This window comes from Onychostruthus taczanowskii, unplaced genomic scaffold (genome assembly GCF_017590055.1).
Source record: "Onychostruthus taczanowskii isolate IOZ18803 unplaced genomic scaffold, ASM1759005v1 scaffold3, whole genome shotgun sequence".
Taxonomy (NCBI): domain Eukaryota; kingdom Metazoa; phylum Chordata; class Aves; order Passeriformes; family Passeridae; genus Onychostruthus; species Onychostruthus taczanowskii.
This window is the reverse complement of record NW_024500349.1, coordinates 21,404,587-21,431,736: the sequence shown is the minus strand read 5'-3', so window position 1 is coordinate 21,431,736 and position 27,150 is coordinate 21,404,587. Positions and strand designations below refer to the sequence as shown.

Sequence of the window (27,150 nt, the reverse complement as noted above, 5' to 3'; positions counted from 1 at the left end):
TTGGGTCCCAAATGTAATTTTGTGGGCATTGTAGACCAGAAGTGGGTCTGTAAATCACCAGTGAGATCAGAGAACATATTTCTGTCAGTGAAGCTGCTCAATACTTCTAAATTATGCATAAACTTAAATGGGTAAATGAAGTTAACACATGAAAAAATGGCTTAATGAAATTTTGCTGCTGCTGAATCTTGCTCTGCCTACGCCTGCCTTGAACTTAATGCCACTTCCAGTTAAGGTTTGGGGAGCTGTCTTGGTGTGGAAGTGCAAATCCCTGCTTTGGACAGGAGAGGAGTTTGACAGTATTCTCTAGAGGAGATTAGGAAGCCAAATATCTAGTGAAGGCTTAAATTATAATTTTTTCTTGTTTACTTTCCTAATTAACAGCCAGAGCGAGTCTGAAACTTGAATAGACACCATTGTTCAGGAATAAATGCTGAAGTCTCCCACATTGCCCAAAGTGATGGTTTTTTTTGCTTTCATCTTGCAAGGGCCGATGGGAAGTGTCTGAGGCCTTATGGCAAAGACAAAGGAGAAGACAAAATCAGTTTTATTTTCATGAACACTCTATACCAAAGCAGCAATTGATTACAAATGGTCCCCATCTTCCTCCAAAACCACCAGTGCCAGCCTTATCTGGGAGTTAGCAGCTCCCTGCCTTCACTGCCCTGTGCCTGTCCCTGTCCTCCTCTCCCGTGCCAGCTGCTGCTGTCCCTGTTGTGGTTTCCTGCGTAGCACGGTGATCCCAAGGAGGATTTGAAATCCCAGTGATCCAGCTCCTGGTCAGTGAGTTAAGTACCTGGGCAGCAGCCAGGGCGCTGGGGACAGAGGGCCAGACTCGGAAGCCCTGGGGTGAAGCTGTCCTGCAGGAATCTGCTCGGGCACATTTCTTGATGGAAGTCAGACAAGACTGACGTGCTGTCAGGGGTCGTTGCCAGGCTAATCTGGGCTGGGTGACACTCAGGGTATGTTGTACCTCTTCCCCATTTAGACTCTGATTCCTCTGTGTACTTGGGGATTAGCAGGAGTTTGATGAATGACTTAGAAATAAAACTAAAGCAAAGTCAACCCAAGAGGTTTTATTGCTTAAAAAGATTTATTGGAGGGAACTTCAAGGCTTTCTTTTTCAGGTGGTGCTGCGTATGGCAGGCTGACAAATAAATCATGCTGATTAACTGTTACAAGGTCTCTCTGTCTTTCTCCCTATTTTTATCTCTGAGCTTATCTTCTGTTCATGATTAGCTGTTGTGTAACTGAATATTTTAGTTAGTCCAGGTGAAATAATACACTGCTTAAATAGAACCAGATTCTCCTATTGCAGCACAATAAATGTGATACTGTCCGGTTTTTTTGTAAAAACAAAAAAAAGCCTGGGAAGTGGTTTAGAGTTGCATGCACTTGAACTATTGGCATGGCAGCAATCCAGCTATTAGTTTGTTTGCTGCTCTACTTCTTACAGAGTGAGAGGAGCAGCAACATGTTTTATGTGCTGAAGTAGATCAGCCTGTGCTGCCATACAAAACGTTCGGGGCGTTTTTGGTGTCTTTCAAAATCAGAGTGTGGGCAGCAGGGTGCTGGGACAGCTGTTTGAATGTGGCTTTGAAGAGACCCTGAAAAAATATTCTTGCTGTGTTTTTATACAGATAGGTTAACTTTTTTTTTTGGGACCTTAGGATGGTTTTGACAGGGAATCAAAGTTTAATTCTTTGCCTCTTTACCCGTACTAAGAGTAAATAACTTCTGAAAAATGGGCATCTGTCTATCTGCACATACACATCACCAATACTTGCATGGGGGGTTTTGCAGGAGCTCACCTCCAGTAGCAAGTTTTTGATTTAAGATGAAGGAGCTGATGGATGTATTTTGGCAGAACTTGGCTGTCCTGTAGGATTCAAGTTTAATTTTCATGTAGCTGATTAATGCATTGATAGCCATGCTGGCAGGTATTGTGGTTAAACTGGATTCCAGTATGCCTCTGAAATAGTGTACTTTCATGTTTCTGTAGGAATACTCTGGGAGAGCTTCAATCCCTCCTCACTGTGGTGCTGCGATCTTGCTTTGGGGATTGTGTTTGGAAGTGAACTTTGGTAGGGGAGGATTGAGGAATGGATAAGAGGACACAGAGCCTTTCCACCTCTACTTGCCAGTTTGATTTTCAGTCAGGACACCAGGAGAGTTGCTATTGCTTAGCTGTGGGAAGTGCAATTTTTTATCCAGAGAGGTGTATTTTGGTCTCTTATAGTATGGGATGGGTAGAAATAACCTTTAGAGCTGGTAGTTAATACAAATTCTAGAGCTTAAATTCGTAAACAATTCAGAAGCCAGAAGAATAGAAATGTTATCTTGTGTGTCTTAGTAGGAAGGAGAAGGGGCTGCTCTAGATTGTACTGGGTGATTTGTTCCCCAAATAAACCTTGCTGTGCAGTGTCAAGGGCCCAAGGACCACTGCATCCCCAGTCTCTGTACAGTCAGACTGGGGTGTATTGTGGTGGTTTGGCAAACAAGCACGCTTTCCTGGTGGCTGTTTCTTCCACTGCATCATCCAGAAATTCATTGTTTAAAAAAAAAAAAATAATTCCCTGTGGTTGCGGAGAGATAATACAAACCAGATGTAATCCCAAATCTGCAGACAGCCAGAAACAATAACTCCTGTGGAGACAGTTTTCTTCCAAGTGAATAAAGACAGTCTTTGCTCTGAAGTCTAAAGACAAGGGATGGTAAAATATCATTGCTGCAGAAATCACAGGGATGCTGGGGGCCCTGCAGCAGCTCCAGGTGATGCCCCAACTCTTGGGAACTCCCTGCAGTACAGGGGTGCAGGTGGGCTCCGGGGTGATGCCTGAAGGTGTGGCTGCTGCAGACAGGTGTTTGTCCTCCTGTAATTTCCCTCACACCCAGGAGCTGCCTCTGAACTTTGTCACTGGATGTCCTGCAGTTACTCAAAGTAACTTTGGTTTAGTCCAAAGGAAAACCCAACTGTTTGGTAGAACGACTCTGGCCTTTTATAAAAGAGAGAGGAGTTTTTAGGTTTATGTCTCTGCTTTGCTACATGGAGATGAGAAGCAGGAAAAATATGGTTAAGAGTGGGGAAAATAGAGGTTGGGGGATCTCCTAAAGGTTCTACAGCAGTGGGAGGTTTTGGTCACTGATCCAGACTGAGTTGTACACTCGAGTAGTGGTGGTTTCTAGCAATTCTCAAATTGTCATGAGTTTTTGAATCTGCTGTGTTTCCAGGGGGAATAATCATTCACTGTCTACAGCATTAAATGTATCAAGTGAAAATGTAACAGACTCTTAGCTTTTACTCTGAAGAAACCCAGTGCCATTCACACGTGTACAACACTGTTTGTGGCATCCTTCTCATGTCACTGCCTTTATCTGGTGTAGATAGCTGAGACTAGGTCATCCAGTATAGGCTCTTGCAGCATCTCTCCAGCAGCAAAGTAATTGTTTAAATTGTCTTGTTCATCTGTTCTACTGTGATGATACATGACGTGAATAGAACTCACTTCAAAAAGATGGCTTTTGAAATTGTTCCCTGGCCAGAATTTCTGGCCTTCATAGATCCTAAAAGCTGAATATGTAGAGGTGCTTTAAGCATTTATTCAGAGCGCTGCAGTCTTTTCATTTGTGTCTTATGCTAAAGCAGGAGAAAAGGGCCACTTGCTAAATTTGTGTGGTAACATATTAAACACACTTGAAAATTTTGCAAGGCTGCAACAGAAATTATTTTTTAATGTTTGCTAAATTGAATTATGTCTTGCCTTGACGAGTTCTAATAAAACTTTGATATTAAAAAGTAAAGTGAATACTTTCTAAAACAAAAGTTAGACAAAATCCGCACAGATTTAGGACAACAAGCAAATAACTGCCACAGAGAAATCTATCCCTTCATGGAAGCCTGGAAAGCATCACCAAGTGAGATTGGGAGTGCAGTGAGCACTTCAGTACAATCTTCAGAACTATCTGTACAATGGAAACTACAGTACAGATCCCAATTTTGTAACTGCTTTCTCCATTTTATGGGAGTAACTGGATGAAACAGAGGTCTTCCTATGCTGGTCATGCTTAAAACTGTCATCTTACAGATTTTGGAGAAGGAAGTCTTTTTGACAGGTTTCTTGTTAACCCTGCTGTCTTGACTTTCTCCTCTTGTGTCATGTTGCAGACATGGCTGAGCAGGAGCTGTGGGTGGCTTTGCAGATAGGGACAGCTCTTGGCTGCATGGGGAATGCCTTGGACCTTGTGTGCACAGAGATAGACTCACTGCTTCTCCAGAAGAGGATGCTGATTGCCTTTGGGAAATGGAGACCTTTTTCAGCTCCCCATAGTCAATTTTTTTGGGACGTAGTTGATCCAAATTGGTTCTGTATTTGCCAGAATGCCTTTCATCTTTCCATCATGGCAGGGAGCTGTGTGAATCTCTCACGTTCCTTCTGCTACCTGATGCAGCTTGTACTCAAACTGGGGTGATGTACACGTGGTGATTTTTTTGGAAATTCCTGTTTCTGAACGCATTAGGAACATATTCTGACTGCAGGAGATACTGCAGCATGGTGGTGTCACTGCCACGTGAAGCAAACCCACCTCCTTCCACATAAAAAAATTTGACATGAAATAGTGAAATAAGACCATGTTATAACTTGACAATTTCCCTCTGTTACCAATGACTAAGGCAGGGTGTCCCAAAAATGTCTCGACCTCCAGGGGTAGGAAGAGACCTTGTGACTCCACAGTTCACTCTGTGTGTTGCCTTTCATTTAGCAGGTGTTAAAGGGTCTTTGTGCCTTGTCCCCACTGCACTCCTTAGGAAGCAAGATCATGAAATGGACAGGCTGAATAAATGCATTTGTGGAAGAAATCCTGCTACATTTTTAGCTGCTGTTCAGCATATGAGATCTTGATTTAAAAGCTTGCTGGGCAGAGTCCTTTCCTTATACAAGAGAAAAAAAACCTGAAGTTCTGACAGTATAGGGGGAACTTTAAAAGTGGTGTATAAAGTTGGAGATGGAGCTTCTCTCTTGCAGTAACTGCTGGAGGTTGGTAGAAGCGTGGGCTGTTTGGCAAATCCTCCTTGCCATGAGCTGATGTCACAGCAGTGATGTGCTTTGGGGCGAATGTGTGAAGCAAAGGCCTCATTTGCAGGCAAATCCTCCTTGCCATGAGCTGATGTCACAGCAGTGATGTGCTTTGGGGCCTCATTTGCTGGAGGAAGAAGTGGGACTGTGAGTACTGGTATGGTTAGATCATCTCCATGTTGGGAGGCAGGCCTAGGTCCAGTGCTTGTAGCACTGTTTTCTGGCTGAAGGAGCTGATATGTCTAAAAACTGTTTTTTAAGGGTTTGGATTTAGCTGGAGCAACTTGCCCCACATTGATGTGCACTTAAGGTTCCTTGAGCCCTGCTGCTGGGCTGGAGGCTTGGCCATGGATGGGAGATGGAGTCCAAGGCAGGAAGGATCTGTCCTTGAACTGCACCTCCCTTTAATCCTCTGCTAGGCTTGAACCACGTGGGAAGAGAAGGAATTAATGAGAGCACCAAACCATCAGAGACAAAGTTGGCACAGGAATGAGAAGTGTGAGCTGGATGTAATTTGCTGAGATAAAGGAAAATTGCAGGCGCTGCGATAACGGTGGCTGGGTGACAGACAGGGACACAGTGAGGGATGTGACACACTGCTGCCTGTCTCACTTCATGATAGAGGCTTGCACCAAGATAGCCCAAGGTCTGCAACTCTTTCTGTACTGCCTCAGCATCTTCCCAGACCCTGGAGCTATTCAGACAAGCAAGATGACAGTAAATTTCAGGCAGATCTCCTGCAGCTTTCTTTAGTGAGTCGTTCCTTGTCTGAGCTGCCAGAGTGACTTGACCTAAAAGAAATCAAATTTGAGTCATGGTTTCTTGGGCCCCAAACCCTCTACTTAAAGCAGCAGTCCACTTCTGCAGCACTGGAGGTGAGAAAATCGAGAGGGGTTGTGCTTAGTAAGTGCATTGTGGAACCTCTGATAGATATTTTATGTTTTTACAATGAAGTGCAAAGGGAAATTAGTTTCTGTTTGCCTGTTCCAGGTGACAGGATGGAGTTATCTCTCCCAAGAGGTCTTCAGTGCACTCAGAGTGATCTGCCTGGATCTTATGGGTAGGGTAGGGAGAAAACAAGTACTTGCTGTACTCTCGAAGCTCTCTGTGATGGAAGCTGACAGTCCATTCCAGTGGGCTTTGTCTTCACATGGCTCTGTTTGCAAAGCCAGTTTGTCATTCACTTCTGCCTTTCAGAGCTTTGCTTCAGACTGCTTAAAAAAGAAAAAAGGTTTTAAAGTTCCTGGTAACATTGGATTATTCATCTAAGTTTCTCCAGCCATTAAAATGATAATTCAAAAGCCTTTAATTATTCCCAGCTATGTAGCCCCCATGAAGGTGTAGCTTCAAAAATGCTTCCACTGTTTTGAGTTTTGGAGTTAATTATGAGTTGCCTTGTGCTGCTGGCTCAGCTCCTGTGTGGAGGCCGTGGTCTTTTACCACAGCCCAGCAGCTGACAGAGCAGCTCAGAGAAGAGGCAAGCTGCAGTTGCTGTGCTTGCCTGATCCTGGGCAATAAAGCATGTCACTGGGCTGGTCCCCTGCTGGAATTTATGGCAGCCTGGCTGCTGCCGCTGGGCCTGGCTGCCAGTGGCCACGAGGACCTGCTGAGAGGGCTGTGGATGAGCAGGGATGAAGCAAGCTGTGGACTTGGCCCTCTCTTCCCTCCTCTTATGCTGGGCTCAGCAGGGAGTATGGAAGCTGCTCTGCCAGCTCTCTGCCATTGGAAAACCTTCAAGCTCTGGGAGATGTTTCAGAGTCTGGCTCTGCAGTTCAGTACAGCACTGCAACAGGCAGTGATTGCACCTCACCCGAGAGCTTGGGATTTTAGGTTCAATGCTGTGGCATGAAAATGTTGGTGCACACAGCTTTTCTGAGCTGGAGCAGGGACATGCTCATGCATAGCACTTCCAGTACAATTGCTTTGAATGCTTTCTCCTATGCTGTACTGAACGTGCTGACATTTGAGGGGGTAAAAATACTGACCTGCCTGCACACTGCAAGCCTAGTTTACATTTTGCAGCTCTAAATGGTAAACCTCTTTCCTGTCACCAGCTTTTTATATCTTGGTTTATAAGGCAAAGGGAAGAGGTGACACAGGTAACAGCATATTGAAGAGAGAGGAATGTTTGATGGTGGAGGGACAATGGCATTCATTTGATGTGAAATGTCACAGATTGCCTCATATTTAACTGTATGTAGAGCTATTGTCCTGGAAGTATTTTACAAATTACTCAGAACAATGTCAACTCCAGCAATTGGTTGCATTCAGCATAAATATTTTGAGTTATTCATTACCATTAAAAGAAAATAGTAATTGTTGCATCTTGCACCTTCTCTTTCTTTAAATGAAACTTGGCAGGACCAACCACTCCTTCCTCGTGCCAAATTATGCACTATAGAGTTCAGTCCATGAAAATTTATTGTTGCAGTTGATGTAAATTGCATCTAATGGGCAAATGAGTCACGGCTGTGCTTACAGCCAGCTTTGTGTTCTAAAGGCACATGCCAGCAGGTTGGATGGAAGCAGAGGCAGAGTAAACAGGGCTTATCTGTTTCCCCTCTCCTGTGACAGATTTCTTCTCTCTGCTGGGCTGCAGAGCTCCTGGGGATGGCATTCTTTGCTCAGGTGCCTTCTATTGTGGTTGCAGTGGCTGTAACAACCACTATGGGTTTAGGCCAAGGATTGAGGTCTACAGATGAGAGTGGATCTGAGCATTTAGCAGGATTTTAAGGACTCTTTATTGTGGTAATGAGCCACCAGGATACAGTTCATGTAGTTTCCCTGTGCCCCACTGAAAAATTAATTGAAGGCAGTTTGGGTACATGGCACTTAAAACTGGGGAGCATCATCTCATTGCCTTCCTGTGCTCCCAAATCTCCTGTAGCTGGAGCTCAGCCCTAATTTTGTTCTTGGGATGAGATTTGTTCATACAGCATCTCATGCCTGGGGCCCAGCCCCATCCTGGAGGCACTAATATGATGTAACTCTTGTCTGGTCAAACTGGGAAGCTAAACCAGTTTGGAATGCAGATGAAGAAGGGGTTCTGCCCTGCTGTGAAACCTTTCAAGGCTGATGTGGAGAATCCAGCTCTGCACTGGAGTGAGTCCAAACCTCTCTTCCCACTCTGGTTGTGAAGTACAAGGTAAATGAAAACATAGTCCTTATTTTGTGGAAAGGCTCTTGAAGGCTTTAGAAGAGAGAAAGATGACAGCTGTGGAGCAGGAGTGTCCAGAACTACTGTAGCATTTGTTAAGCTATTGACAAGAAAGTTTATTCTAGCCTTCTGTAACTTCATTTAAAATGTGATATAATTATTGTTTACGCTAAAGCTGCTTCCTGTTTCCACTATAGCAATTATGCCAGAGGCACACAATTTATTCCCAGTGTATCAGCCCAGGATATGGTCATTACCACATTAATGGGAAGTGCCTTCAAATTGTTACACTTGGCAATAACTATATCCTGGAGTAACAAACTTCTCGCCATTCAGCTCACAAGTTTATAAGCATCTCCTGATGAAAATAAACAGGAAAGCACTGATTGTCTTTCCCCTGCCCCATTGCTTCAAATGCACTTAATTTTAAATATGATTTTAGAGGAGAACCTGCTTCAAAGATGCTGCTACTGCACCAGTGTTTGCTAAAAGGAAGGGGTGAGTGCTCCCCCAGTGTTAAGGCTGCTCTGTGTTCACCTGATGCTGTTGCAGTGCTGTTACATTGGGGTAAGGAATGGGAAAGCTGGAAATTGCTTCTATGGAACTCAGTGGAAACAGTGACTCCCCAAACATCTTGCTGCCCCATCAGTTTTGCTGCTCTGGGGTGGTGTGTGCCAGGCTGGGGTGAGTGATGGCCTTTGCAGAGGGCTGGTCACCGTGAGGAAGTGCCACATGAAATGGTGATGTAGTTCTGTAGTTTGACTTGGATATTTGGCAGTGGCTGTTTTGGCCTCCTGGATGTCATATTGTGGCCATGACTTCTTTTAATTTCTTGAACCAGCTTTAAGCACCATGTTTACTGATTTTTGTTTCCAATGAGAAAATATGTAAGTTTTAATTATTCCAAGCTGAAGCTAAAAAGAAAACAAGCCTCTTGTTTTGAGGGAGTTAAGGGCCTGGAGTCCTTGGGCTCATTTTTTCTATGGGATTCAATCTGATTGCTTGTTTTGCTACTTCTTGCATTCCAAGCCTGTCCAGCTCCTCTGCTGTGGTGGGATGGTTTGGTGATAGGGAATGCCTGCTGGTTTCTGGCTGCTGATGCTACACCAGTGAAACCTGCCTGAGTTGTTTTAGATTGTGAAGTGTGTGATAGTTGAGATGTCATCCTCAGTTTTGCTTAAAATCTTCCCTGGCACTTCCTTCATGGTCTGTTGTGGGGGCTTGGTGAGCCACGTGTGCAGCTCTGCCAGAGGGGAAGTTTGGAAAGGCTGCACAATACTGCACGGCCCAGCTTGCTGGGGAAATGCTCCAGCATCCTGGGCTGCCTTGGAGTACAGATGGAAGAGGAAATTATTCTTACTCCAGTAAGAGAATTAATAACTTCAACAGGCAACCTCATGCATCCTATTCCTTTCCCCATGACCTGGAACTGGCAGGGCCTCGTGCATCCTGGCTGTCACAGGAGAATCAGCTGTGGGTAAACATTTCCAGTAGGATTGGAGTTTCCTGAACACCCTGTGTTCCCTCTGAATTAGTGCTGGTGTGCAGGGGGATTCCTGGAGGTGGCTGTGCCTGTGCCAAGCACATTTCACACCGTGTGAGCCAGCTCCTCACCTAGGACACAGCAGACTTCAGTGCTGCGCTCTCGTGGCTCCCTGCGCTCCTGGGGCTGGATCCCAGAGGCATCTTCTACCTAAATATTGGCAGGGAGCTTTTCCATTCCCCGTTTTTATGGACAATGAGCAGTTTGTGGGAGTGCAGGGCTCAGTCAGGTTTGTCTCTCATGGCAATTAGCTCAACAGCACCAATTATATTGGATTTGGCCAACGGGGGGGTAGTGCAGCTACCTGCTTAATTCTGCATTTAATCCCTTCAGGTCCTTCATGTATTTAAGAGCATCCACTGATGCTGTGCTGTCTGCAATGGCTACCAGGTGCTGGTTGCAGGAAAAAAAACCAAAAATAGTGCTTCTGGAAGGGAAAGTCAGCTTCTTGAGGCTATCAGATCTGTATGAAAGTTTGAAATTACGTGAGACATTGTTGTTATTAAAGCAAATAAGAATTTTTCCTGTACAGGTGCAGTTTGCTGTTCATCTTTAGTGGGACTGTCTTACGGACGGGTTTTTTTTCTGCTGTGTGCTGGGGAAAACCTTGCCATGCCACTGTCCTAGACTGGATATTGGGAAGTGTCTGACAAATGCTAGTGCTGGAGAGGATGTGTTTAAAATTATCCTGGCCTGTAACTGGCAGTGGCCCAGCCTCCTCTTCAGAATAGCAAAGCCAGGAAGGAGATTTCCAGGGCCTGACTGGAGCTCTTTGGCCAGGCCATCACACCAGTTCTGTTCTCATGATGCACTAGGGAGAAAAGAAAAAAATAGCTTTGGACTTCTTTCTGTATGTGAAAGGATTTGGAATATTTGCCAAAGGCAGTGGAGGGAAAATCTGCTTGTTTTGGGGTTGTTTTCCTCCTTTTGCTCCTGTTCCACATGCGTTCCTGGGCAGTGCAAGCTTAGCAGCTGTGCTGATGAGCAGGGGTGTCAACTATGAAGTGCTTCTCTTGGCTTGGCATGTGGAGCAGCCTGTGAAAATAAACTGGAAAACTTCAAAGTGTTTGCAGTGAAAGCAGTGTTCCCCATAGGAATGGAGAAGTGTTGCTGTTAACCTGCAAACCAGAGCTTTTGGCTAGAAAGAGGAAAGTTCAAGACATTCGTAGCACATGCTGGATGTTCTTGTGTGTTTGTTCATTAAAAGAAAAAAAAAAGATAACAGGGAGACTTTTTTTCACTGACCAGGCTCATTAAGCCAGAAGCAAACAACATTTTTCTGCTCTCTGGATTTTCACCAGTGTATGGGGCTAAACTGATTTCCTGAGGAAGCACAAGGGCTGAAGAGCAGTGAGCTGTGGGGCTTAGTGAGAACCAGATCAACTCACAGTCTCTTGAAGTCTCTCCCCCTAAAGGGGTACATGAGTTTCTGACCAGTGCTAGATTCACTTTTCACCTTGTTAGCTAATTCTAAGAACCTGGGACAAACTACTTTCCTTGCATTTTTAAGGGTACCTTCTGCAAAGTTTTAATTTTTCTTCTCTGTGTGTAGTACCTAAAATATAAATCATACAAATACTATTTAATGCCTGTCTACTGAAGTTACAATTAAATTATTATTTCTGCATGATTTGAGGCAAGAAATACTAATATAAGAAGCAAAGTATAAGAAATAATAACCTTTTAATGTATTTTTGTTGGTTGAAGTAAAGATTTAATGACTTCCACTTATTGTTGCTTTATGTTTCTGCAGGGATGTGAAAGCAGGAAATATTCTTCTTGGAGAAGATGGCTCAGTGCAAATTGCAGGTAACTTCCCTGGCAGCTTTGAGTAAACTTTAGGCATAACTGCATATCCAAGGAAATAGTTTAATGATCAAGGAGAGAAACCTGCATGAAAATGTTAGCTTCTAAAAGCCCCGCAGTTCATAAAACAATAAACAAACCACAAACTAAAACAAAAAGCCAACCCAGAGTTTGTTACATCTTGTTATCTTAAAATACTATTACTTGGAATAATGACCATCAGCAGATATAAATCATTTGACTGTGGAGTCCTCAGAATCAATAGATCAGATAAAGTTCTTGGCACAAGCTAGTCAGGTTTTTACATCAGCAAGGTTGTAGGCTTGGAAGTGGAGTGCACAGACCTCACTGATTTATCATTGACCTGTGAGGTGGCTTTCCACAGGTCTCTGGTGAAGGGTAGACAGATCCATCAGAAGGAAATGGACATATCTGATGGTAAAAGTCATTTAAGGAAAGATCAGCTGGTCAAACTGCTCCTGTGGATGCTCCCTGCTCTGCTTCAGTTGAGCTGGATGGCAGAGAGGATGTTTAAGTGGCTGCCCTGGCCCAGCCCAAACTGGGGTGAGCTGGAAGTCTTGGGAGCAGTCATGCAAAGCAAATCTGTTCAGACAGTTGCTTTAGCTCATACAGATGTGCCTGGAGATGTCTGCTGCAGTCACTGCTGCCATGAGCTGCAGCAGCAGAACTGTGCTGGAAACAGTCCTGGGTGGGGACAGACCATGTGGAAAAGGGTACTGTGGAAAAGGGTACTGAGTGGAGTGTTTTGTCCCCTGATCCTCTCCTGATACTTTATTTTATACATGTTCCTACAGACTTCACTCTTCTTTTCAGAAAACAAGAATTATGCCCTATCCCTGCAAACATCCAAAATTGAATGGGGCTCTGAGCAACCTGTTCTGGTTGAAGGTGTCCCTGCCCATGGCAGGGGGTTGGACAAGATGACCATTAAAGGTCCCTTCCAACCAAAACTATTCTGTGTTTTTGATTACTGTTATTATTATTACAAACTATTAAGTAAGCCAAGATTTTTGGAGAGTACATTTAGAACCTGTGATATTTGTTTTTCCTTCTCTTCCCAGTGTGCTGTTTTCCTATCCTGAGTACAATTTTTCTCCAATTCTCCTTTCCTCAGTACTGTGTTTTTCCCATGGATCTTGTAGTGCCTTTCCAGTCCTAGTGCCACCTGTAGCTGGGGAGCAGAGCTCTGTCCCCTGCTGCCAGCTTGGCAAACATCCCTGTACATGTGTAACATTTTCAATCCCATATTTAATTGGGAAGAGCCATACCTGTGTCTGACAAGGTCTTATCTTTAGTGCCCTGTCCTGCTGGTAGAGTCACAGCAGTGGTCAGGCCAGTGTGGTGGGAGTTTAGGGACAAGGCAGTGACAGTTGTGTGAGGGAGAAGTGCCTGTAGCATTGTTTATTCCTTTGGAATATCTATGCTTGGTTTTGCATCTTGCAATGAAAGGTGTAGATTTTCCAAAAGGAAGTAGAATATGTTGCAATGCAGTTTTTTCTAGGTAGCTCTCCTCTCTGCAGAGGACAATAAGCCCTTTTACAGGACATAACACCTATTCCTGTTTAAAAACCTGAAGTGTCTTTGTTTTCTTTTTTAAATGTCCTGGTGCCCTTAATGCCTGCTGTTACATTTCTAATGAGATGTAAATAATTCAGTTATGTGGCAGCTGATGGAAGGTAGGGAGTGGCTTCTAAAATGCTCAAAGGAGCAAACTTAATACAGTGAAATCCTACAGTTTTTTCCATAATAGGACCAAGATATAATATGCTGGATTTGCAATTGCACAGAGCTTTTGATACTGTTTTGGGAGAGGCTGCAAAAAGCTGAAACTCTGAGTGTTTCTGCCAGCCTAGAGAGAGCTGCTTGTGTTTCTCTTCCACAAGGCTGTCAGGCCTTGGCTTTTTTGTATTAAGGCTCATTAGCAATAGGTATTTGTGTATTTTTTTTCTGCTGAGCAATTTTCAGTTGATAAATAGATTTAAGGTTGACTGGTCTTAGCTCTGTGCATTTCAGAGGATTTATTTTGTCTGTGATTATACATGTTCCCTAGACTGAACTGCTTGTGGTTTATATGTGCAACACCTAAATGATGAAATTCATCTCTCTGCATATCCTGTGAAAGCAGCACTTGGAGATGTGCAAAGTTCCCTCTTCACAAATTCTTTCTTTGAACATGCAGAAGGACCAACCCTGCCACCTTTCATCAGCCACAGCAGGGCCACTAAACCAAGGTCAGAGGGTTCACTGCAGTGGCAGGAAGTATTTCAGTTTCTGTGGAGGCAGCTGATGACTTGAAAGAAATGAAAATAAATGAATGAATAATAGAGAAGAGCTTGACCTGGTCATAACATGAGATTTTGTTTCTGTGGGAATTTCTGACACTTAAGCTTCCTTGCCTCCTGACCCAGGATGAAGTAGCAGAATTTCTGGGGAATTTTTTTGAGGAGGAAAAAATGCTGGAAGCAAACCAATCCCAATAAAACGAGATTTGTTTCAGTGAGATCAAAGCACTTGCCTTTGACAATAATATTAATGCATATTGTGAATAATTCTGTTGATTGTTGAGTGCTTCAATTATGAGCTGGATGACATCACTTCATTCCCATGAAACAAATGCTCTTAAGTTTCTGTGGAAAGTTACACCACGAGATAAAAAACAAAAGATTGATCAGCTGTGGAATGTAGCCTGAGGGTTGGAGTGAATGGGGCACCTCCCTCCAAGGAGCTGGTTTGGTATACATGAAAAATTTAAATCATGTCGCAGGGAAGAAAGACTTCCATTCTTTTATAATGACTCCTTCCCTTCTGCACTCCTATCCAAACTGCCTGTGAACAGTTTTAAAGGAGGTCTTATTCAATCTTTGGCCTTTGTGACCTTGTGTTCCTGTGCCTTTCCTCCTGCTTGACACAATTCCTGTTCCTTGTCCCTGATGAAATGTAATTCTCAAATGTGAGGAATGTACATCTCAATGTGAAAATCCTTTGTGGAGAAAAAAGCATTTGAGATTGAGTGGTGGAAACCACCACCAGGACTGTACCTCCACAAGGTGTCAGTGAATTTAACTGCTTGAAACTTTCACTGTGTGGAATTCGTGGCAGTAATTTTGCTGCAGTGTTACACAGTTCTAATCAATGAAAATTAAAGCTTCTTTTGTGAATTTTGGGCTCTGTAATTCTGTTAAGGCTGAACAGAAAAAGCAGCTTGATGAAGGTGTGTCAGACATTTGTCAGGTTCTCTTTGTAACCCTGAATTGGTGTTCGTGCATATGGGGAGAGCCACTGTGGGAGCACTATGAGTTGAGCTTGCTGCAGGTAAAGAGATGGAGACATCTGTGAGCTTGGGGGCATCTGCTGGAATTGGGAAGTCTAAAAATTCCTCTAATGGCTTGCACAAATTCCCAGCTTGAAACTCCTCCCCAAGTCTTGTTTTTACTCATGACTCTATTTTTAACTGTGTCGCTCCTTTGGCTTTCAAAAAGTGCATCCACTGACCCAAGGAGAAAATTGCCTTTAACAGATCCAGCTGACCAGCGAGACCTAAAGTGAGGCAGTTTGCTTTTATCTTAACATTTCTCCTTTTTTCCCCAAGGGCACTTGGGCTTGTGGCTTGGCACCAAGTTTTTGGAGCCTGTTACAATTCACAGTGTCGCTTTCTCAGTTTGAAGTTCTCCTTCACACTGGATTAATCTGCCTTCTGGAGAGAGCAGGACTCTTTCCCAGATACCATTGTTCTGGGCTGTGCTGACAGTGGTTGCAATGTAAATGGAGATAGCCACGTTCTTTTGTGTTCCAGCCTCTCCCTGGCAATTACTTCATTTCTTTTAATCAGAGCATAAAACCTCTTTGCTCTGGCATTTATCAGCTCCCTGGAGTCTAAAAGTGCACGGATAAAAACACTCTGTCAACATAAAACTGCATCGGCATCAGTATTGATGCATAAGCCAGGAGATGGCTTCTCACAGTAAGCAAGGCTTTGCATTTGTCAGTTTATTTAATTATGCAGGACCTATAAATTACTGTGAAATGAAGTGAACATCTTGATAGATGAGGAAGGGATGGGAGAGGTTGAGGAGGAACTCTCCCAGGGTGCATGAGACTTGCTCAGTATGAGCCACGCTTCAGCCATGGCATGATCTGAGCATCCTACTGAGACTGAAATCACACTAGATCTTTGTTTTCCTCTGATTTTATCCACTGGGTTATTAAATAATGCTGTCACCCACCCCTCTGAGATTGAATGTGATGATACAAGTGTCTGCTGAAGGCTGAGAGGCACACATCCCTCCATGTGTGGAATTTTTTGGTTCTGGAGACAATAACATGATCTCTTCGGGATTTAAATCTAGAGAATTCTCAATGTGCACTCCCGAGAGGTGCCCACAGTGTCAGCTGTGGCCTGGGCAGGCCGTGTTGCCAAGCAGTTGAAGTAGATTGAGATTTCACTAAGTTGTTCAGGACTTGCTAATTGATCCTGGGCAAATTGCCTAACCCCTCTCTCTTTATCTATTTATAAAACAGGGATAGTTAAGGCCAGGCAAAACTTGTGTAACTGAATTTGTGTAACTTTCCACAAATCCATGCCAGCTTGTCACCGGTTCGCCGTGTTCCTGACTGCTCTTAATTCATGGCACTAAAATAGCGCTCTACATAAACATAGAGCTATGATGCAGGCAGTGTCATTCCCCACTTTCCCTTAGGAAACTCTAACTTTGGGAGATTAAATTGCCTGAACAAGGGGCAAGGCACAAATCTTACTTGGGAGGGGAGTGTTGATTGCAGGGTTTGCTCAAGGAGCCTGTGTTGTGTTATGAACACCTTGGAGCCTCTTCTGCCTTTCAAAAAAAGGGCCAAAAGTATTTTTCTCTGTGATTGGTGGAGACTTCTAGCAGAGAGTTGTGAAATAACTTCTTTGTGTCACTGGTACTATCTGTGTTTCCTGAAGAGATGTTGCACTGTTTGATTGTTGAAACCACTTGTGAACGTCTCCGAGGGCAGTGAGTGGCGTCACCCAGCCTGGGATTTGTCATCTTGAAGTTACTTTGTGAAGTAGGAGGACAAGTGTGCATTTACAGATCCAATACCACTGTGCATCAATCTAGACTTTAAAAGGAAAGAAGCCTTTGATTCTTGTTCTCCACTAATCTTCCTTTTATCTGGTGTCCTACCACCTGCTGCGTTCTCAGCACAAAATTGCTATTTATCACTGCCTTCCTCTTCTTGCTGCCAGGTTCATTCATCTTCAGTGCTCTAAAAGCTTTAAGGTTTGCAGGAAAGCACTGAGTAGAACTGCAGATATTTTCTGATGGTGAACAACTGAACAAGAAGGAAGGTGACCAGTAAAAACAACATCTAGCGCTGTCTTCTGAAATGCTTTTTGTTTAAAGACAACTCAAAGTGGTTTTGAAGTCAAGATTGAATTATTCTGTTTTTCTGCCCCTGTTGAAGTTGAAAACTGCTTTAGGGTGTGATTCAAGCATACAAAACTCTGTAGGAGCCCCTCTGATATCAGCAGGTTTTAGTCCTGGCTTTTAGTGCTCGTTCTTCCTTTCTTTCCCTTCTCTGTAGCTTGTAGGTAGCTACATGTAGTAGCAGGTACTTGGGCTTTTTAGGATGAAGGTAATGTTACAATATGAGAGGACCAAGGAGAGATTATTTTTAACAGCTGACTTCTAGATTTGGATGAAACAGTCTAGAGTATTGTAGACATGTATCTTCCTGAGAGACACCTGCAGTGGTGCCTGTTGTGATGTGATCCTGCCACAGCATTCTTATGTTGCCAAGTTGTTTGTACTGGGTTGTCCTTTTCAACTTCTACATTTCCTGAGTAGTTTTTAAGTTTGACAATTTGGATACCATAGTACCAGGAATTTTTGCCTCACATGCTTTTTCAAACACTACAATGCAACTTCAATGCCACTGCAGAGTGTCCTGTAGGATATGTGGTTTGCAACAGATTTCTACTGGAAGAGACAAAATTGGCCATATTTTATGTAGAACCTGCATCAGCACAATTGAATTCCCATTCTGGATTGGTTTTACTGTGATGTACAAGTCTGGAGATACACTTCTTCATGGGTATTTTTTTTAGCAATCTTTGGTTTAAATGACTGAAACAACTCCAACCGATGAATCTTTTCTACATTGCTTCGGAAAAATTGAAAAAAAAAAAAAAGGAAAAGATCCCACCACTTCCATCCAGACACCCTGGAGACTGTTTGCTATCAGATTGCTGGTGGTCTGCAGTTTTTGGGCTCCTTTAGGATATCTGACAGTCGGTGCATCCCCAGCAGTGGTGGTTACTGGTATTGCAAACCGGGTCCAAGCCTTTCCAATTCCTCCCTGTCTCTGGTGATTCAGTCCTTGCCAGTTATCACTGGAGTGAGCCAATGTAAACCACGAGCTGCCAAGGAAGAGTACAAATCTGTAAACACTTTGGAGCTATGCTGAATTTCATGGATTTCCCCATTTTCTAGAGTTCAATTCATTTGCAATAAACTAGTTCTGTTTTAACCTTTCTGGGGGCAGACAGACTGAGGTCCCAACTGCTCAGAAGGAATTTAACCTGAACTTGTGGTTGGAGTTGTGTCTTATTGCTCTGCAGATATTTCCTGAGAGCAGGCATATTCTTATCTAAATGGCTGGGGCTTGGATAAAGTTAGTAAGATGACATTTGAGAAGATGGTCCCAAAGTCATTCCTTACAGGGGAGTAGCACAGGCTGTTTGAGCCTGTTTTAGCCCACTGGAAATGAGGAAAATTAATTGGGAAAACATTAAATAAGTCAACCATGTAATGAAATAAACTTTAATTCCATTTAAGCTTTCTTCAGATGGCAGATGTAAGGGCCTGGTTTCCATCTGGAATTTATAAACCCTGGTTTGATGTGAGATGTGGTGAATACTGTGTGAAGGACTTGTGTTTTTATTGCTGGAATGCTTTTGCTTTGAATGGCATTTCCTTTCCCCTCAAAATGACTGCATGGAAACTTGAGGTAAGATAATATGTGCAAGTTCAAATACAGCACATCACAATAAAATGCTGATGGCACTTGGACAAGTTTCTGTTAGTATTATCTTATTTAAAAGAACTTCTGATTGCTCTTGTGTTTAGAACAATAGATCTTGGGAGACTTCCTGTAATGAGCAGTGAAAGGCAACTTTACTCTGAGTCTTTTAGGGAGCTCCTGCAGTTTCTGAGAAAAGCAGAAATGGTGGATACTCACATGGAAGATCTCAAAGCAAAAATCACTTTTGCAAAAAGTCGATTTCCAGAAGATTCAGATTGCAGTACTGATGGGGACAGTGATCCATCTAGGAGTGATAAATCTTCAAGCATAGCAGGAAGCCAAAATGCCTTTGGGAACAGGAAAAGAACAAGTCAGCACATCTGGAAGAGCTGAATCCATTTAATGATAGGCTTTTGTTAGTGCTTATTTTAGCCCTGTGATTTCTATGCAACTTTATTTAATGTCACCTTGCAGTTACCCGTGTCTAGTACTTCAGTGAGCACTAAGTTCCTCTCCTGGAAGTCTCTAACTGAACTGAGCTGGAAGCTTTCAGCATCTTCTGAGTGATAATTTCAGAGGTGTTTCTCAAATATTGAAATTCTAATGAGAAGTGACTCATTGCACTGCTGGTGTGATGCAGAGGGAACTTGGGACAGTCCTCATATGGATACCATGACTTACACATTGTAAGGAGGGATTTATATTGCAGTTAATTGTCCAATTTAACATCCTTAAGCCATGGAGTAACTCTGGCTCCTCTGGCCACAGAGGCAAAGGCTTTTACATTATGCATTGTGAACAGTCTCAAGAATTTTCAAACTGGCTGTCATTAATAATGGTCTGGTTTTATGTTAAATAGCCCTGGAATTTCAGAGATTTGCTCTCCAAGTCTGTCACCAGTCTCAAAAATGGCATCTGAGATTTTGATACTTGTACTGTGTATAAAAAAAAAAAGTGTGTGTTTGGATAAAGTTATGGGGAAATGAGTTATATATTGAGTTATAGGCTCTTTGCAGGCCTGTAATTCAGCAATACATAAATAGTGTGGTTTAGAGCAGTTCAGTGTTAACAGTTTCCCTGTCATGATATTTTTTTTTTCTCCAAACAAAGTGCCATCCTCTCTTGAATGACTTGGTTGCCAGATCTTTGGTAATGCTCTTCTCTGAACAAACATGCTTTATTGCTATCCCTGTATGCTGCTGCTGGTAACAGATTCTGTTTTCCATGCCATTCTTAATTGCATAAAACATGAGGTTACGGCATAGTTTTCAAATAAAAGAGTGATTTTTCCCAAGAAATGCAATTGCTAGTGAGCACAAAGGGCATCCTTGAGCATCCTGGTTTTTGAAAGGTGTTTCAGGTGGGGTGATGCTGTGCAGGGTGTGAATCAGTGTTTGTGAGGCTTCCCTGGGATGCTCAGGCTGGTCTGTGGCACGTTCAGTATCATCAGTCTGAGGTCCTGTTAAAGCACTGAGCATTTCAGCCATGGAGGATTATCAACTAAAACATGTTCTGGTAATAAAAAAATCCAGAATAAAGGGCTGATACCTCAATTAGGACAGTTAAATGCTTTCAAGGGACTTTTTCTTCACCCATCTTGGTTGCTGCTTGAGGGTCAGTGCAGTTATGTGTGTATGCAAATGTAAATACAGCTCTGGCTGGCAGGGCAGGTTTTGTACAGCAGCAGGGCTGCTGGGGGAGTGTGGGCAGGCTCTAATGTGACCAGTGGGCTGTAAAGGAAAGTGGAATTTTCCTCTCTGCCAGCCAGGGCTGAAAGCTCTGCTGTCCCCTGGAACTGAATGGTGAACTGCTGAATGGCAGTTCATGTACCAGCACTCTTAGCTAACTGTTGATCATTCCTCCTTTATTAGGAAACCCCTCATGCGTGACTGCATGGTCTGGGTGGCTGGGAATATGAGGGGAAAGAAGGGACAGCCCTTCAGTTTGCTCAGGATGTGTTCTTAATTAATTCTGCTTTTGTTTTCTTTTCAGACTTTGGTGTTAGTGCATTCCTGGCCACTGGTGGTGACATTACCAGGAATAAAGTCAGGAAAACCTTTGTGGGTACACCTTGCTGGATGGCACCAGAAGTTATGGAACAGGTGAATTGGCTTTCCCAGTGTCCTCTGAGCTGATCTGCACCTGGAATTCCCTGTTATCAGCAATGACTGTGTTTATTTCTAAGATGATAATTTGACATCCTGAAGAGTTTTCTTAAACACAGGATTTTCTTTGACTTGCCTATTGCAGCTAGCCTCTTACTGGGGAATGTTAATTGTTCAGTAGATTTTTGCCCCATTGCTTCTCTTCAGGCTCCTGCCTAAGGTGAGGATGAGACAGCTCAGTTGTTGCATAAAGAAGATTAACCTGCCCCTCCCTTTTGTATGAATGTGAGGTAGAATATAAATAGTTTCATGGTAAATATGCCATACACAGCTCAGTAACGTGCTCTTCTGCATCTGCAAACACAAGATTTGGGATAGTTTGTTGTGCTATGTCAGAATGGGGAGTTAATTCAGTATAATAACGTGCATTTGACTTACTATGTCAGAGTGGGGAGTTAATTCAGTATAATAATGTGTATTTGACTTAGTTCAGTTTTAACTTCTCTTGGCTTGTGAGTATCTAAATGTTGAGGAATACTTCCATCTCCCCCTTCTTCCTCTGCTCTTTTGGATCACTAAAAGATTTCATACTTCTTCCCCTTGCATGGGGAAATGCCACTTTTTGTCCTCCACTGCTTCTAGACTAAACTACAGAAGCTTTGTCTGTGTGACTTCTGGTGAAGGACACCTGGAAACTTTGTTTAATGTAAAATTGCTGCCCATTTCTTAGCAAGATTCACAGAGAAAATTGTACCACAGTCTTACCAAGGCATGTGCAGTAGCTATTGATGGCATTGATGTTCATTGCCATGAACATTCTGAAAATTATCCCTCATCACCTTAAAATCAGCTTGACATAGGCCTGGGTTTCTGACAGAGGTGCTAAGCAGAATGTAACTGGCTATAAATGGGTTTCCATTTTTCTTTCCAAATTTTTTAAACAAAAGTATTTAAGTATTTGTTTTATTACAGTAAATCTACCCTGATAGATTTCTCCTTGCTTTTTTTTCCAGTAAAATATTTTGAAGCTTCGGAGGATCTTGAATAAGACCCCTATGTATATCTGTATCTAAAATCAAATGCAGCTAAACACAAGTGCATTTTTTCCAATATCTAAAACTCCCTGAGGAATGGAGGTAATTTTGGAGTAGCTTAAATATATTATTGATGAAAGGCTTGTTCAATGTTTGGCCTTTTCAGTGGCTCCCCATGGTGGGACTGAGGGCCCGGTGCATTCCAGCGCTGCTGCAGCCTCCTCAGAGTGCAGGACTAACAGGGAGGGATAAAGCCACACTTCCCAAGTCAGGGTTGTCTTTGCAAACTTGATTCTGAACTGCTTCACTGTCATATTCTTCTGGATTTTTTAAAATTTATTGCTGAGTTAAAATAAATGAAGAATATTTGGTATTTCTGAAGTAGATCAGAGCTGTCCCTTGCTTTTCTGTCCTGTGTGTCGTGCCCAGGGTTCAGCAGCCTGGCCAGGACCTAATGGTGCTGTTCCAGGCTCTTTGCAGCTGCAGTCCTCAGGACAAAAGGGAAAAATACCTTCAGAAGGGAGCTGAAAATGGTTAATAAAGGTTTCAGTGACAAAGTGGGGGGTGGTTCCCCACAAATGTGTTTCCAAAGGAGGTAAGCTTTTTATGGAGTGCAATACCTCCATCAAGGCTGTGCACATCTAACCAGTTGGAAATATCAAGTTAAAGCAGTATTTGGGATGCTGATGATGCTGATGTGAAATCCTTCAATGTCCATTATTAGATGATCTTGCTGCTTTCCAGCAGGTGTCACTCTGAGCCACTGGATCCAGCCGGGAAGAGGGACAGAGGGCTTGCTCTAAGTTAGCCTTTCACTTGTAGATATTATCGACCCAATTCCATCTGGTTTACTTCAGCAGCATTAAGTTCCTTCAGAATGTTAATATTTGATTGCTCAACATTGTCTTTTAATGTATGGCAAAAAAAAAGAAGTTGATGAGAAAAATAAATGTTGTTGATATAAACTAACTGCAGGGTGGTGACTAATGTATTGGACAGATGTCAAGATGAACTGCTGCAGGCAGTTTTGAGCTTTTTAGCTTTCACTTGCAATTTCACTATGTGAAATAATGAAAAAAAATCCTTGCACTAAACAGTTAAAATCCTGTCAGGAAATGGAGAGATCTACAGTGTATTGGTGTGCTGCAAGAGTAACTGAAAGATGGAGCTAAGAAATGCTCAAAAGTTATTCTCCAAACCTAAAAATAGTGTGAGAAGACAAAAAAACCACCCTTACAGTGTATTTCTTCTTATCCTGTGCTCTTTTAAATGTTACTAGATATCTGCTTGTTTATTTAACTGACTTGAAATCTGTTCAAAGTCATGGCATCCATAAACTGAGGCAATTCAAGAAACATTTCAGACTTTTAGGACTCATGAAAATTGTGCTCACAGAGTGGAAGAAATCGGTGCAAGATGTAAATTCCTGTCTCTATAACAAGTTTCAGTCCAACTCTAGTATTACATGACAAATAGTACAGGAGGGGTTTTTGTTAGTTTGCCAAGATTCAAGATCATCTTTAAGGTAGCTTGGGGAATGCTTTTTGGCTGCATCACAAGGAGTGTCTTTCTGAAGCTTGTTAGGTTAGCTGAGCACAGTGCCCCTGTTAGCTCTGCTCTGATGCAATTTTCATTTTTCCATAGCGTAGTGAGAAGAAACACAAACCATCCTAAGCAACCAAAATGCTTTGATTTTCGGAGGTGCTCTTGAAGTTAGTACATAATGTCTCTCCCCTGCAGTGGAGAAAGCAAGTGCCAAAATATTACCTAATGATAATGAGGAAGTAACTGCTTTGGCATATGAAATATTTTTTCCTGTGCAGGAGGGGAAGTAAATGCCATAAATTTTCCTGAACAAGCCTGTGTTTAATGTCAAGTGCAGAAGCTACTGTTAATTAGTGGAGAGAAACATTAGTCTGCAGGCAGGAATGAGGGGCTTTTACTGGGCTGGTGTGTCGTGAAGTTCCAGGATGGAGCATATTTGCAGTCAGGTTGATTAACAGTGTAGTGAGGCGGGTGTCCCAGGGGGTAGCAGTCCATCTATTAACTATGAGAGTTTTATTGCACTGTGTAATGACTCTCTGTGTCTGTGTGTAGAAGTCAGAGCCTGGGTTAGCCCAGTGCCCCTTTATGTTCTGCAGTGCAGTTTATGGCAGAGCAGTCCTGGTTGTACAGTGCACAGCCATGATTTTCACCAGAGCGTGGTGAAACAAAGAAAACACCTCCTGGAAGGTATGAGGAGCTGGGGGGAGAGAAGGGAGAAAGTGTTGTTTCCATCTCTATAGTGCTGGTCTTTCCAAATTTGTATGGAAAGGGTGTGTGAAAGGGATGGTAGTGTAGGACAGCAAGAGGCACATGATAACATCCTCTAATATTTTTCAGGTCAGAGGATATGATTTCAAGGCAGACATCTGGAGCTTTGGGATCACTGCTATTGAACTGGCCACAGGAGCAGCTCCTTACCATAAATACCCGCCGATGAAGGTGAGCAGATCTCCAGATATTTGTGAAGATAAGGGATCAGTGTGTTCTGTAGATGTTTTCAAGAATTTGGCTAGCATGTTGAACAGAAGAGTTTGTCCTCTCAACTTAGTACATTGCATAGAAGAGTTTGTCCTTTCAACCTGCACTTGTGGATCATGATGTTCTGGGATGTATCGAGTCACCTTTTAAAAATACGCCACTTCATCAGCATTATCTGAACCTGCAGTTTTTATTTAGATCCTGAGTCTCACCATTCTTAAGGAGAGTGCTGTGTGTTTTCAACCTCTGAAGTCAGCAGATGTTTTTAGGATTATAAATAATGATCCAGAATGCCTTATGGGTACCCAGTGACACTTGGCTAGCCATTCTTTCTCTTGCACTGATAATCCTTCTTAACGCCTGTCAGACATTCTCTTGATATCTCTCCTGTTACCAGTTATCCAAAAGAATGTTTAATTTTGTTTAACACTGGCAATCCTGTCAATCACTGATTCCGTTCAAAGTACAACATCAGTATGAAACTGTGGTATTGTCAACAATAGTATTTTATTAAGGTTGAAATGAAAGAAATGTTCTTCTTTAAACCATGACACACCAAAATTCTTGTTTGAATATCTTGAACCTTAGATCACCTTATAAGTTTGGGTAACTCTGTTTCGTGACTCTTGAACCAGGAGCTGCTTCTAGCATGCTGCTCTTTCAGGGGGAGGGTACATCTCAAAGTAAAGGTTGACACCCTGCAGCTGGGGTCTGTAGCAACCTGTCCTTCTACTGAACTTTGAGATCTTTTTCCTTATCCCCTTTTTGATATCTGATGAGGCCTTGTCTCAGTCACAAAACTTTAAGCCCCTTTGGCCCATCCTCATGAAGGCCACTTCGATTCTCCTCCTGGGATGTGTGGTCCTTTGGATCAAACACAAGCACGTGGAGAGCCTGTTCTACCCCTGAGGCTGATGGTTAGAGCAGTGACCTGGCATATGAGGCCTCTGGGTGTCAAATCCCTCTGTTGTTGGCATTGGGACAGTGATGTTTTACACAGGCAGATAGTGATAGGACAAAGGGGAGTGGCTGTAAATTGAAAGAGGAGAGATTTAGATTAGGTGTGAGTAAGGAATTTTTTAATCTGAGGGTGGTGTAGGCACTGGAACATGTGACCCAGAGAGGCTGTGGATGCCCCATCCTTGGAGGTGTTCAAGGCTAGGCTGGGTGGGAATTGGAGCAGCCTGGGCTAGTGGAAGATGTCCCTATGCATGGCAGGGGGATTGGAATTAAATAAGCTTTAAGGTCCCTTCTAATCCAAACCATGGCAGGGGGATTGGAATTAAATAAGCTTTAAGGTCCCTTCTAACCCAAACCATTCAGTGCCACTGTGGGCAAACTACCATTTTTGCAGTCTTACCTGCTGAAGTGCTGTGGGAGTTGTGTCACTTCTTCAGGACCTGGGTGCATCCCCTCCCACACCACAATCACAATGGCATTTGGAAATCCAGCTACTCCTATGGCATATCCATGACAACTTTGCACAGGTTCTACTCTTGTAGAACAGAATTACTTTTAAGAATTGGCATCTACATGCAGGGACTGTTGAGAAGCTGAGTAGTTCAGAAATGCCATTAAATTTCCTACAATATCAGTGGCTGTGGCAGGGCAAAGAGCAGTTCAGGGGAAAGTGCTGCTGGTTTCATTGATATTTCCTTCTGGGCTGTGATTACTGGTAGCATTTTACAGCAGCTCCTGCAAATTTTACTTCAGTTTATTGTGGTTTGAATGCACAGGATGAAGCTTTGAATACCAACATCACCTATTTAATATCAACAGCACCTGCTTAGTGCTGTCATATGCTAGACAGAACTGAGTCCCCAGTTCTGTGAGGTTTGGGTTCCAGTCATGCAGCCTGCAAGAAGATTTCTTTATTTTATTTATTGAAAGTAATTTTATTGCACTGCAGATTAATTTTGTTATGCAGCAAAATTACTCATGCATTAAGTGACCCTTCAAGGAGTGGGGAAGAAAGCAGGGAATTCTGTCATGGGCTGTGTAATTTCAGCTAGATTGATGGGCTTTTGCTGCCCTAAGCAATATGGCTGTTGAAAGCTATTTAAATGTGCTATGTGCTGTTTCCTTTTCTAAAAATAGATACTCATCTGTATGTAGGTGACAAGTGGAAATGGAAATGAGTAATTTTCTTCCTTTCCTTCGGAATATTTAAGTGATGTGAGGGAAAGAACTAGTTTGGCTTGATAGCTGCTTATGTGAGGAATGTCTTCACCTGCTGTCACATTGGTACCTGGAAGTGAACTCATGTATCTTTTTATGTTGCCCCTCTGTCTTTAATTTGATTTCTAGCTAAGAAATACCTCAGGGAGGTACATTGAATCAAAAGCTTTGCACAACTGCTCATCTTGAATGAGGAAAACTGATAGTAGTTCTGCTCTGCTTGCACTTTTAATCCCACAAAACAGACCTGAAAACACATTCCAGCATTGTGTTTGGCCCACAGACTGCAGTGTGGGCCAAGAGATGGGATGGAAAGCAGTAACTTAAATTTTGGGTCTTTATTGTTAACACATGCTTGTTGACTGAGATGCTTGATGAAAGTGCTTGTCTGAAATACATTTCCCCCAAGATCTGTCTCTGACAACATCCAAGAAAGACCTCATTGCCAATAGCAATAATTTTTTAGGTTTTGATGCTGACACTACAAAATGATCCTCCATCTTTGGAAACTGGTGTGCAAGATAAGGAGATGCTGAAGAAATATGGGAAATCATTTAGGAAGATGATTTCATCGTGCCTACAAAAAGACCCTGAAAAAAGGTAAGAATGGATCACACCAAAATAAATTAAAACAAGCAAGCAAACAAAAAAAAATCCCTAACTCACAAACATCATTATGTTCCCTATTTTTTGAAATTGGTAT

The 27,150-nt window shown here is 42.7% G+C and overlaps 1 protein-coding gene across 2 annotated transcripts in view; it reads left to right on the top strand.

The window, feature by feature from the left end:
• Nucleotides 1-27,150, top strand: part of OXSR1 (oxidative stress responsive kinase 1) — an 87,309-nt gene that overhangs the window by 42,362 nt on the left and 17,797 nt on the right. For both annotated transcript variants that reach the window (XM_041408480.1, XM_041408479.1), the window contains 4 exons: nt 11,529-11,584; nt 20,600-20,709; nt 24,129-24,230; nt 26,914-27,047. In XM_041408480.1, coding sequence (XP_041264414.1) covers nt 11,529-11,584; nt 20,600-20,709; nt 24,129-24,230; nt 26,914-27,047 — 402 coding nt within the window. The remainder of the gene's footprint in view (nt 1-11,528; nt 11,585-20,599; nt 20,710-24,128; nt 24,231-26,913; nt 27,048-27,150) is intronic.